Source organism: Phyllobates terribilis, unplaced genomic scaffold (assembly GCF_046119375.1).
Source record: "Phyllobates terribilis strain yellow unplaced genomic scaffold, ASM4611937v1 Scaffold_3__8_contigs__length_932513732, whole genome shotgun sequence".
NCBI lineage: Eukaryota > Metazoa > Chordata > Amphibia > Anura > Dendrobatidae > Phyllobates > Phyllobates terribilis.
In genome coordinates this window covers 20,054,434-20,068,008 of record NW_027362763.1, presented here as the reverse complement: position 1 = coordinate 20,068,008, position 13,575 = coordinate 20,054,434, and the positions used below count along the sequence as shown (strand labels likewise).

Below are 13,575 nucleotides of genomic sequence, written 5' to 3'. Positions count from 1 at the left end.
GAAAGGGAAGCTTTAGCAGAGGCTTCAGGATTAGGGTCATCGAAGACCATAAGAAAGGCCACCAGGAAGGCCTGCAGGTCAAAGACGATAGAATCCCATGCTTCCCATAGGGGGGTGATCCATTTCAAGGCGTCACCCGCTAGGTAGAACATCATAAATGCCACTTAACCCGATCGGTAGGAAAATAGTGAGCATAGAACTTGAAATGCTGCATACATTGCTCCACAAATGCACGGCTACGTTTTGGATCCCCATAGTACCGTGGTGGATCCGCAGGAACGAGTGATGATAGATCCATTTGGGCTGGTGCATAAATCGCCTGGACCTCAGCTTGAGAATTTTTTTTTTTTCTTGGTGCACGTATTCGCCAGACAAGGATTCAAAATGTCTCTGAGAGCGAAAGACCGTGGGGCTCAACGGGAACCATGGCCTGAGCAAACTGTTACGCTCGTGCCCGGACTGACTGGCGTGAGCATGATTAGTGATCCCACTGTACCATGAACCGAGGAGGGACCTCAGCTTGAGAATTTTTTTTTTTCTTGGTGCACGTATTCGCCAGACAAGGATTCAAAATGTCTCTGAGAGTGAAAGACCATGGGGCTCAACGGGAACCATGGCATGAGCAAACTGTTTCGCTCGTGCCCGGACTGACTGGCGTGAGCGTGATTAGTGATCCCACTGTACCATGAACCGAGGAGTTCCTGGAGGGGCGTAACTAAGTATCAACCCGATCCGACCAAGGTCGCACGGCGGCTTAGTCGACTCCGTGGACCAAGGAGGAACCGATGAAGAGGGACCAGGTGCGGCTCCAGGTCAGACCCCGGTCACAGTTGTTGACCCACACCGGGGAATGCAGGAACAGGCAGGTTAGACTGGCATACAGGCAGGTGGGTATTGGCAAGTACGGTTGGTATGCAGACAGGTGGGTACTGGCAAGTACGGCTGGTATGCAGACAGGTGGGCACTGGCAAGCACGGCTGGTATGCAGTCAGAGAGATACTGGCAAGCACGGCTGGAGTGCCGACAGGGAGATGCTAGCAGGTTGGAGCGCAGGCTGGATAGTGTCCAGTACAGACTGGGAGACAGGTACAGAGCCGCAGATGCGGTAGACAAGCAGAGTAAAGCGAAACCACCGGAGCGGAGGACAAGGCAGAGCAGAGATGAACTGCTGGTGCGGTGAGCAAGCAGAGCGGAGCCAAAACCGCAGGTGTGGTGGACAAGGCTGAGCAGAGAGAAACCGCAGGTGCGGTGGGCAAGGCAAAGCAGAGAGAAGCCGCCGGAGCGGTGTGCAAGGCAGAGCAAAGAGAAGCCGCCGGAGCGGTGGGCAAGTCAAAGCAGAGAGAAGCCGCCGGAGCGGTGGGTAAGGCAGAGCAGAGGGAAGCCGCCAGAGCGGTGGGCAAGTCAGAGTCGAGAGAAACCGCCGGAGCGGTGGGCAAGACAGAGCGGAGCGAAACCGCAGGTGCGGTGGACAAGGCAGAGAGGACAGGGCTTTGTTCACATGGAACAGACTGGAAAATACAGGAAGATACGGAGGAAGGGAAAAGGGACAAGCAGAACTAGATACACACAAGGTACTTCCTATGAAGTAGCGAGTGGACACAAAACTCACAAACAGAAGTACAGAGACAATGAGTTGGAGTTAGGTTCAGGTTCAGATACTGCAGGAAAAGGGAAGGTACGGACATAGAGACAAACAGGTAACAGGCTAGGATACAGTTCAGACAGGAACTGCTACTGCAATGAGATACAAGAACGAGCCTGGGTATACAGCCCCCAGAGTGGCGGAAACAGACTAGAAGTCAGAGATAACAGGTCTGGGTATGCAGCCCCCAGAGTGGCGGAAACAGACTAGAAACAGGACAGGACCTGGCAATTCAGTAGCAAAGACTAACTGAGTGAAGGTGTTGCTCAGGCACCTCCTTCTGGGTGGAGGGGGTTTAAATATCCAGTGACTCACAGCAATGGGCTGAAGACGCATTAGGGGTGTGCCCATAGCAGCTATAAGAATCAGGAAGTTACCGGGCCTCTGCCCTAAGCAGTCAGTCAAGAGACATGCACACAGCATGAACTGGAGCAAGGTTTGTAGGCTGGACTGACAGGTAAGATTGCTTTCTTCCATAGTGGGAGGTGGTGCACTATGCAAGCACGCCGCCAGGGATGTTACAGTAATACTAATGTACTGTGCTATATACACTGCTCAATATTGAAATTGCATCACCAAGGAGAAGTGGTGGATGATGGCAATCACAGAATAGAGACGTCACTTATATGCAAATGAAAAAAAAATGGAAAACCACCTTTTCCAAGCATCTGGATTTCTTCAGGCTGGTGCCTGAGCCATGTGCAGAAATCACTTCCACGCTCTACCGCTATCACTGAGGTTCTTGATAGTTGTTTGATGAAAGTTCTTGAGTAAATCATCAGGATCCGCTGCTGGCAGATCGTGTGTAATCACTGACCAATGACGTCCCAGATGTTCTTGATGGCAGACAAGTCTGGAAACGTGGCTGACAAGACAGTTGTACGAGGAACATGTGGCCTGGAGTTGTAGTGTAGAACAACGGCTCCTGGACAGTTTTGAGAATTGGCTGCACCACTGGTTACCCCACAAAATCAATGTAATGCCTTACTGTAAGTGCACCTGGAATGAAGAATAGAGGGGTCTGGCTACCGGACATAATGCCTACTAACACTAATTACAGGAGTAGGACCGGTGTGATGTTTGTTTGTGAAGGCTTCTTCATGGTGTTTCCCACATGTTTTCCTGACCAGTCTCCAACTATCTCTGCGTCCAAGACTAAAGCAAGGTTCATTGCTTACATGGACAGACCTCTGTTCCAATATTCTCAATAGTTGGTGGTCGCCCATCACCTTAATCACTTCCTTTAGGTCCGAGATATTATAGAATTATAGTCAGGTTGTATGAGTTACCAGTTCTGCCAAACAGGTGATAATGATCATCATTTTTATATGTTGAATGAAACCGTGATTGACTGAAACAAAAACAGCTGTGTAGGAGGCTTAAAACTGGGTGAGGAACAGGCAAATTCTGTTACAAAGGTGAGGTTGTGGAAGACCGTTTCATGTCAGAGGTCATTGACCATGGCAAAACTGAGTGTAGCAGTAAGACACAAAGTAGTTACACTGCATCATCAAAGTCTCTTCCAGCGAAAGGTTTCAAGCTGTTCTGTTCAAGTCCTAATGAAGGACTTTCATCAAGACATTGTCAACATTGAGGAAACTTAGTGCGGCACATGAAAGATACGTCATACTTTCCTTCGAAATCGGAAGATGTCCAGTGATGCCATCAGCTCAGAACTGGCTGCAAACAGTGGGACTCGGCTACTCCCATGTACTGGCTAGAGAAGTCTGTCCGTAAGTTGTTTTCATGGAAGAATTGTGGGCAAACACCTCAGACCTTCCACATAGAAACAAGAACATGTGACTCACCTCTGCATGAAAACATAGGAGCTGAACCACTGCAAAAAAATGGCAGCAGGTGCTCCGAATTGAAGAGTAAAGTGTGAAAGATTTTTTGTAACTGAAGGTAATTTGTTTCCGATGGGCTGGAGAGCGGTACAATAATGAGCGTGTACAGACCGTTCCACAGATTAATACTCCTTGTGGTAAAGAAGCCTTGCCTACTATAACGACAGAAAGGAAATCACAGCAAAAGGACGTACAGTACAGACCAAAAGTTTGGACACACCTTCTCATTTAAAAAAATATCTGTATTTTCATGACTTTGAAAATTGTACATTCACACTGAAGGCATCAAAACTATGAATTACCACATGTGGAATTATATACTTAACAAAAAAGTGTGAAACAACTGAAAATATGTCTTATATTCTAGGTTCTTCAAAGTAGCCACCTTTTGCTTTGATGACTGCTTTGCGCACTCTTGGCATTCTCTTGATGAGCTTCAAGAGGTAGTCACCGGAAATGGTCTTCCAACAATCTTGAAGGAGTTCCCAGAGATGCTTAGCACTTGTTGGCCCTTTTGCCTTAGCTCTGCGGTCCAGCTCACCCCAAACCATCTCGATTGGGTTCAGGTCTGGTGACTGTGGAGGCCAGGTCATCTGGCGTAGCACCCCATCACTCTCCTTCTTGGTCAAATAGCCCTTACACAGCCTGGAGGTGTGTTTGGGGTCATTGTCCTGTTGAAAAATAAATCATGGTCCAACTAAACACAAACCGGATGGAATAGCATGCCGCTGCAAGATGCTGTGGTAGCCATGCTGGTTCAGTATGCCTTCAATTTTGAATATATCCCCAACAGTGTCACCAGCAAAGCACCCCCCACACCATAACACCTCCTCCTCCATGCTTCACGGTGGGAACCAGGCATGTAGAGTCCATCCGTTCACCTTTTCTGCGTTGCACAAAGACACGGTGGTTGGAACCAAAGATCTCAAATTTGGACTCATCAGACCAAAGCACAGATTTCCACTGGTCTAATGTCCATTCCTTGTGTTCTTTGGCCCAAACAAGTCTCTTCTGCTTGTTGCCTGTCCTTAGCAGTGGTTTCCTAGCAGCTATTTTACCATGAAGGCCTGCTGCACAAAGTCTCCTCTTAACAGTTGTTGTAGAGATGTGTCTGCTGCTAGAACTCTGTGTGGCATTGACCTGGTCTGAGCTGCTGTTAACCTGCGATTTCTGAGGCTGGTGACTCGGATAAACTTATCCTCAGAAGCAGAGGTGACTCTTGGTCTTCCTTTCCTGGGGCGGTCCTCATGTGAGCCAGTTTCTTTGTAGCGCTTGATGGTTTTTGCAACTGCACTTGGGGACACTTTCAAAGTTTTCCCAATTTTTCGGACTGACTGACCTTCATTTCTTAAAGTAATGATGGCCACTCGTTTTTCTTTACTTAGCTGCTTTTTTCTTGCCATAATACAAATTCTAACAGTCTATTCAGTAGGACTATCAGCTGTGTATCCACCAGACTTATGCACAACACAACTGATGGTCCCAACCCCATTTATAAGGCAAGAAATCCCACTTATTAAACCTGACAGGGCACACCTGTGAAATGAAAACCATTTCCGGTGACTACCTCTTGAAGCTCATCAAGAGAATGCCAAGAGTGTGCAAATCAGTCATCAAAGCAAAAGGTGGCTACTTTGAAGAACCTAGAATATAAGACATATTTTCAGTTGTTTCACACTTTTTTGTTAAGTATATAATTCCACATGTGGTAATTCATAGTTTTGATGCCTTCAGTGTGAATGTACAATTTTCATAGTCATGAAAATACAGAAAAATCTTTAAATGAGAAGGTGTGTCCAAACTTTTGGTCTGTACTGTATATCCCCAAAAATATCACAGAAAAAAAAACGTAATAAACGTTATGATTATAAGTGATGCATGTCTACAGCCCTTAACTCAGGGCAAGAAAGTTTCATTTTTACGGACTGTCCTGGAATTTCTGGATGGTTGGCAACCCTGTTAGTTACTTCTCAAGACTAAATAAATGTAATTCTTTTAGTCTTTCCTTATAAACCAGCTCCTCGCAGCACTGATCAGTTTTGGCGCTTTCCTCGTACCTTTTCTATCTCCAGTGCCTCCTTCCTATTAGCTGGTGCCCAGTACTGAACTGCATATTCCAGATGAGGGCTCATTAATGCTTTATACAATGGTCATATTACGTCCCTCTTCTGCAAGTCCATTTCTATTATAATACATGACAATATCCTGATGGCTTTAGAAGCTGCTGATTGACATTGTGCTGTTATTTACTCTGTGATTTACAAGTACATCCAGATCCTTGTCTACAGGTGACTCTCCTAGTTATAATGTCCCTAGAACATATGATACCCGCATATAATTACACCCAGATCCTTCCCAACATGTGACTCTCCTAGTTATACTGTCCCTAGAGCAAATGGTACCCACATATTACACCCAGATCCTTTCCAGCATGTGACTCTCCTAGTTATACTGTCCCTAGAGCAAATGGGACCCTTATATTATTACACCAAGATCCTTCTCTACAGATGACTCTCCTAGTTATACTGAGCCCTAGACCATATGGTATCTGCATATTATTACATACAGATCCTTCCCAACATGTTACTCTCCTAGTTATACTGCCCTAGAGCAAATGGTACCCACATATTATTGCACCCAGATCCTTCCCAACATGTGACTCTCCTAGTTATACTGCCCTAGAGCAAATGGTACCCACATATTATTACACCCAGATCTTTCCCAACATGTGACTCTCCTAGTTATACTGTCCCTAGAGCAAATGGGATCCTCATATAATTAAAGCAATATCCTTCTCTACAGGTGACTCTCCTAGTTATACTGTCCCTAGAGCATATGGTAGCCGCATATTATTACATCCAGATCCTTCTCTACATGTGACTCTCCTAGTTATACTGTCCCTAGAGCAAATGGGATCATCATATTATTACATACAGATCCTTGTCGACAGATGACTCTCCTAGTTATGCTGTCCCTAGAACATATGGTACCCACATATAATTACACCCAGATCCTTCCCAACATGTGACTCTCCTAGTTATACTGTCCCTAGAGCAAATGGGACCCTCATATAATTACACCAAGATCCTTCTTTACAGGTGACTCTCCTAGTTATACTGTCCCTAGAACATATGGCACCCACATATTATTACACCCAGATCCTTCCCAACATGTGACTCTCCTAGTTATACTGTCCCTCGAGCAAATGGGACCCTCATATAATTACACCAAGATAATTCTCTACAGGTGACTCTCCTAGTTATACTGTCCCTAGAGCATATGGTATCCGCTTATTATTACACCCAGATCCTTCCCAACATGTGACTGTCCTAGTTATATTGTCCCTAGAGCAAATGGGACCCTCATATTATTACATACAGATCCTTGTCTACAGGTGACTCTCCTAGTTATGCTGTCCCTAGAGCATATTGTACCCGCATATAATTACATCCAGCCGTGAGTCCGAGCCTATAGTGTAGAGCCTGGAGATGCAGCGTGCCTGACGACGGAAAGAAGTGGAGCGAATTGTGACGTGAGTATTGGTTTAAAAAAAAAATGACCTCTCTACCCGCCCAGCTACTTACCGCTCAGTCTTCTTTCCTCCATCACGCGCCTCATCGTCAAGACTTCCAGCTGCATCCAGACCCTGAAGGTCACTGCGTGTTATACGTATATGACGTGTACAACAATTTTCCCCCCAAAAAAAATCTACACAGATAAGTCATTGAAAAAGGTTTAGCTCTCCAAATGGCTTAGGACAGCCTTGCAAGACAAGATTGTGCTTTACATATTTTGGAATCTTATGAAGCCTAGAGGTCACTGAATGGAGCTCCGAACCCCCTGAACGTTGCCATTGTAAAACCACTCAAACAATTACAAGAATGCAAAGCTCGCGTCATTTCTAACATTTCTCATTTCCTTTGAGTGTACTTCTGGCTTTCTTCACAAAACATGGTGAGGGAAATGTTTGTAAGTTTTTATCCACCAGTGATAGAACAAAATACTTTAAGAAAACACTTTTCTGCTAACTTTGTAACGTATGAAGAAAAGACTAAAAAGGCAAAAGGTTTCAGCACAACCTGGATTGCGCCAAAATGTTTAACTTTTCTAAATCCGAATACCACTACATTTGTTAGTAAATGTGACTTTGTGTGACCTCCTTTAGGGCAGCAATGCCTGACTTACAAGCTTATGCCTTCTATGGCCATATAGCATTTGTTTTTTTACATATTCATTGAGTTTAATGTTGAGTTTTAAGTAGTGTTTTATTAAATATCATGGACTTAATTGATCATTGGATTCCAAGGTTTCTCATAGGATCACATAAGATGGAATGAAAAATTCACAACAAATAATATACAGGTCATATTCACACTTGCAGTTTTAATCAATTAAAAAATGGAATGAGAAATATGGTAGAAACGTGACAAATTGGCAGAATAATATCCACACTTTGAGCGGGCTGTGTTTGAAAAGTCGTAAAACTGAAAAACCGCAATGTGGGGAAAAAATGCCACTTGGAAATGCCGTGCATTTCATCCTTTGCTTTGAGTTTCTGTTAACAATTTTCCCCAGCAATTTTGACCAATTAATAATTCTAAGAAAAACTCGTACACAAAAACTGCTATTTTTTCCATTGAAGGCGCAGTGGCTGAAGGCACTCTCTACAACCATGTATATTGCTAGAATAAAAATCCAAGTCAAGCGAGAACTGGAAAGACACAAAGCGCAAAAATAGGGTCTTATCTGAGTAACAGTATTGTGTGTGCACACAACCACTAACAACGCTTAGGCTGCTGCAGACCCACAAGGGGATGAAAATGCCGGTAATGGGGAAACAAATGGGTTAATTCTGCGCTGCCATGTAGAAAGGATGAGGGATGCCAATCGGAGTGTAAGTGGTTTATTTAGTCAACGCGTTTCGAAGTATACATGCTTCTTCCTCTGGACAGCCACCAAGGTTGCTAATTGCTGTGTGCCCACTGTGCGTTTTTTAAGCGTTTCTGCAGCAGCAATTCCGCTGCAGAAACGCTTAAAAAACGCTTGTTAGAAGGTCTGCCATGTTCCCCAATGATAATCCGTGCTGTGCACATGCTGCGGAAATTTCCGCTGCGGATTATCATTGCAGAAAAATCCACAGCACTACCAATTATTTTGCGGAAACGCAGTGTTTTCGCCGCCATTGACTTGCATTGGAACGCATGGAATCCGCATCACTGGATCTGTACATGCGGATAACATGCGGTTCAATGTGCGGATGGTACCCGGGTTTGGAGAAGAGGAGATTCTCCTGCGGACCCAGGTACCATAGAACCTGTAAAAAAAAAGAATAAAATAAAAAATAAATATTATACTTACCTTCTGATGGCCCCCGGAGTGCTTGTCTTGGCTTGCTGGCAGCTCGCGGTAGACTAAAAGAACCCGCGGTGACTTAATTTAGTCATGTGACGGGTCACGCGACCGCTGACGTCGTCAGGTCCTTTAGTCTACCACAAGCTGCCGGCAAGCCAAGACAAGACACCGGGGGCCATCAGAAGGTAAGTATATAGTTATTTTTTACCATTCTCTCAGTCACACTATAGTTGCCGGTTGCATGGATTTATATAGTGTGACCGAGTTGTCAAGCACTTTCCAAGTGATGCTAAAATCGCTTGTCAGCCCGCATGCGGAAATGTATGTGAAGAACGCTTCACATCCGCAAGTCCCTGGCAGGAAAAACGCATGTACAATCCGCACGTACAATCCCCACGTACAATCCGCATGCACAATCCGCATGCACAATCCGCATGCGCAATCCACATGTATAATCCGCATGTACAATCTGCATGTACAATCCGCATGCACAATCCACATACACAATCCGCATGCACAATCCGCATGCACAATTCTCATGCACAATTCTCATGCACGATCCGCATGCACGATCCGCATTCACAATCCTCATGCACAATCCGCACGCACAATCCTCATGTACAATCCGCATGTACAATCCGCATGCGTTTTTTCTGCCAGGGATATGCAGAAACACTCAGGAAAAATCCGGATCATTTCTGCATGGTGGGCACATAGCCTAAGACACACGGAGTTTGTGGCCGTGCTTGGTGCAGGCTTTTTAGCTGAAGTACTGAGTGGATCAAAATTTGTTTCCAGTCTGATAAGAATGTTATAAATTTGTCTGCTTTGTTTTAAAAAATAAATTAGAAAATGCATTTTTAATCTTTACAGAAAATTCCAGTAAGAACATTTTGTCAACAAATTATAAAACGGAAGATAAAGATGTCATCCAGCAATCTTCAGAAGAAAACCGCCTCCCTCTTAATGTACATACAGGACCTCCCAGGAAAGATCGACCACATGATGCCCCTAACCGTGAAGGGCCTTTCCCTGACCAATCAAAGATTGTTACCGCCAGTGCAGGTCAGGAACGGGATAAAAGGTTTCGATGTGGGGAGTGTGGAAAGCAGTTTACGAAAAGCTCAGGTCTTTTCACACACCAAAAATCTCATACCGGAGAGAAGCCGTATTCCTGTACAGAATGTGAGAAATGCTTCACAAATAAATACAGTTTCGTAAAACATCAGAGAATTCACACAGGAGAGAAGCTGTATTCATGTTCTGGATGTGGGAAATCTTTTACAAGAAAATCACATCTTGTTACACATGAGAGAATTCACACCGGAGAGAAACCATTTTCATGTTTGCTATGTGGGAAGTGCTTTTCAGATAAATCAAGTCTAGTTACACATGAGAGAATTCATACAGGAGAGAAGCCGTACTCATGTTCTCTTTGTGAGAAAAGCTTTTCAGATAAATCCAGTCTTGTTACACATGAGAGAATTCACACTGGAGAGAAGCCGTATCCATGTTCATCATGTGGGAAATGCTTTACAAATAAGTCACATCTTGTTACACATGAGAGAATTCACACAGGAGAAAGGCCTTATTCATGTTCAGCATGTGGGAAATGTTTTACTGATAAATCAAGTCTTATTACGCATGAGAGAATTCACACAGGGGAGAGACCGTATTCTTGTTCACTGTGTGGGAAAAGCTTTACAAATAAATCCAGTCTTGTTACACACAAGAGAAATCACACTGGAGAGAGGCCATTTTCATGTTCAGAATGTGATAAATGTTTTACACAAAAATCTAACCTTATTGCACATGAGAGAATTCACACAGGAGAGAAGCCGTTTTCATGTTCAGAATGTGGGAAATGCTTTACAAATAAGTCTCATCTAGTTACACATGAAAGAAGTCACACAGGAGAGAAGCCACATTCATGTTCTGAATGTGGGAAAGGTTTTAGTACTAAAGCCAATCTTAGGGATCATCACAGAATACACACAGGAGAGAAGCCGTTTTCATGTCCGGAATGTGGTAAATGCTTTACAACAAGATCAAGTCTTGTTTCACATGAGAGAAACCACACAGGAGAGAGACCTGAATCATGTTCTGTGTGATGCTTTTCAAGGGAATTAGATTTTGACACTGTATGCAGAATTATTAGGCAGCTTGTATTTTTGATGATAATGTTATTACTGATCATCTCCAGAGCTGTTGGTCAATCCAAAAGGTTAATAAACCTGAATATTTAAAATAGTAAAAATGTGGTTTTGTCTTTGTTTATGAGAATATCTCTGTCAGGACTGCGAATATTTTAAATTACATTTTTGCCCTCTTTCAAGATGGTGTCTTTTCTCTCATGTGCCCCTTGTCTTCCTGCTTTATAACTCCACCCCAGCCTCTAATCAGTGCTAGAGTATTCTGCCTGTGACCTGTTCCTGGTGGTTTCCTAGTTTCCTGCTCTGCCCTGCAGACTTGTGTGGATCTTCTGTAACCTGCTCTCAGAGACTCTGCTGCATTCAGTTGTTACCAGTATTCCTCCTTCTCCTGGCTGCTCCTGCTGTTACCTCTGAGCCTCAGTCTTCACCTGCATTCTCCTAACAAGTAAGCTGGTTTCTGCTCTGACTCACCTGCATTAGATAGTGCAGCACAGTCCCGTGCTCTGCAACTATCAGGGACTTCCTACCCAGGCCTCCCTGGGTATCTAATATATATATATATATATATATTGTATGGACTTCCTTGCATGGACTTATTAAGGACTTCCTTGTTTTCTAGCATCCTCTAGTGTGAACTGTGCTTTACCAGCTGCTTTGCTGATTGCATTTAGAGCACGGGACTGTGCTGCATTATCTGGGACTTCCTACCCAGGCCTCCCTGGATTATATAATATATATTGTTTGGACTTCCTTGCATTTATATTTATATTTGTGTATGGACTTGATAGTCTTCCTTGTTTTCTAGCATCCTCTAGTGTGAACAGTGCTTTACAAACTGCTCTGCTAATTGCATTTTCCCCAGAGTGTTTATGGACTTTGTGTTTTCGTCTGCACTTGTTTGAATCACCGTGTGTTTATAATATACACTTTGACACCTATAAACTGTGTTCTGTTGTATCTTTGTTCCACGCAAAGAGACTCCTGTGGTATCCATTATAATTATTACAGGATACTTTAGCCTAAAATAAGGAGTCTGCTGGAACAATGTCTGCAGAAAGCAAATTAGAGCAGGTGTATTCCGTAATTAGATCTCTTCAGAAGGAGGTGGAAGATCTGCAAAAGAAACTTGGAGGCATTGAACGTAATGAACAAGCATTTGGACAAACTTTACAGGACTTAAATACCCGAATGGCGGCCCAGGAAAACAAACTTGCGGGCTTGGACTCCCAGTACGGACGGGCTTTCCAGGACATTAGTACTCAAATGGCGGCACAAGTGACTTTACCTTCTGGGATACCGCCACCAGCTAGCCCACCTAAGTTGCCTCCGTTCAGATTTAATGGTGAACGTGACAAATTTTGTGGCTTTGTAAATCAGTGTATGCTATATTTTGATGTACATGCTGACCGCTTCCTTACTGATAGATCTAAGGTATTGTGTGTAATTATGCTGCTGACCTCACGAGCACTTGCCTGGGCGAATCCGATGATCGAGTCTCGTGACCCACGGTTAAATAATTTGGATGATTTCTTAGCCGCTATGACATTAATGTTTGATGACCCTAACCGCTGCGCCACCGCTGAGTCTGCTTTACTATCTTTACGCCAGGGTAAACGTTCTGTTATTGAATATGCTAATGAATTTAGGAGATTAGCGGTAGATACCAACTGGGACAGTTATGCACAATTGCCTATTTTTAAGAGAGGTCTGTCTAGCATTGTAAAAGATGAATTGGCCCGCTCTGAGTCACCACAAGTGTTATGTTCTGCTACCAGAGCTAAGGAAAGAGAGGAGATCTGTCCCTACGATAGAACTCAGCTGAATCCCTACGATGTAACAGGGAACCTGATCTTGCGATCAGACCTGCTAAAGTCCTAAGCTAGTCTGTATGGAGACCTATAGATGTGGGGAAGGAATCCCTACAAGTACTAAGGACTGGGAGGAAAATGGGACACCTCCTCACAGAAATAGTAGCAGACAGACGAACAAACAAAATATATAGAACATAGAGGTCCGTAGACCAAGCAAACTAACAGAGTTAGATACAGAGCACAGGCTAGCTAGAAAGTAGTTATACAATGAAGTCCAGCAAAGCCAGAAGGGCAGAGCAGGATTAAATAGGCCAACAAGGTCATGTGACCAGCAAAGGAAAAAACCTAAGAGCAAGGTTCTAACAGTACCCCCCCTTCTAAGAGGATCCTCCGGATCCCCTAGGACCAGGCTTATCAGGAAATCTCCTGTGAAACGCTCTGATAAGTCTGGACGCGGAAACATCATCTGACCTCACCCAAGAGTTATCCTCGGGTCCGAAACCTTTCCAGGCCACAAGATACTGCAAACTACCTCTATACCGTCTAAAGTTAAGGATGCGAGAAATTTCATATTCCCCGTCCTCCACCACCGGAGGAACAGAGGCAGAGGCGTCACCATCCGACACAACAGCTTTTTTTAACAGAGAGACATGAAATACCGGATTAATTCTCCAGGAGGTAGGAACCTCCAACCTAACAGCAGATTGGTTGACAACCTGAAGCACCTTAAAGGGCCCTACAAACTTGGGACCCAATTTCTTAGAAGGAAT

General features: G+C 44.1%; 1 protein-coding gene across 1 annotated transcript in view; it reads left to right on the top strand.

The window, feature by feature from the left end:
• The window catches only part of LOC141258706 (uncharacterized), a 98,308-nt gene extending 87,158 nt beyond the window's left edge, over positions 1-11,150 (top strand). Inside the window, exon 10 of the mRNA XM_073673728.1 lies at positions 9,715-11,150. Coding sequence (XP_073529829.1) covers positions 9,715-10,952 — 1,238 coding nt within the window. The 3' untranslated portion in view covers positions 10,953-11,150. The remainder of the gene's footprint in view (positions 1-9,714) is intronic.
• The last annotated feature ends 2,425 nt before the right edge of the window (positions 11,151-13,575 follow it).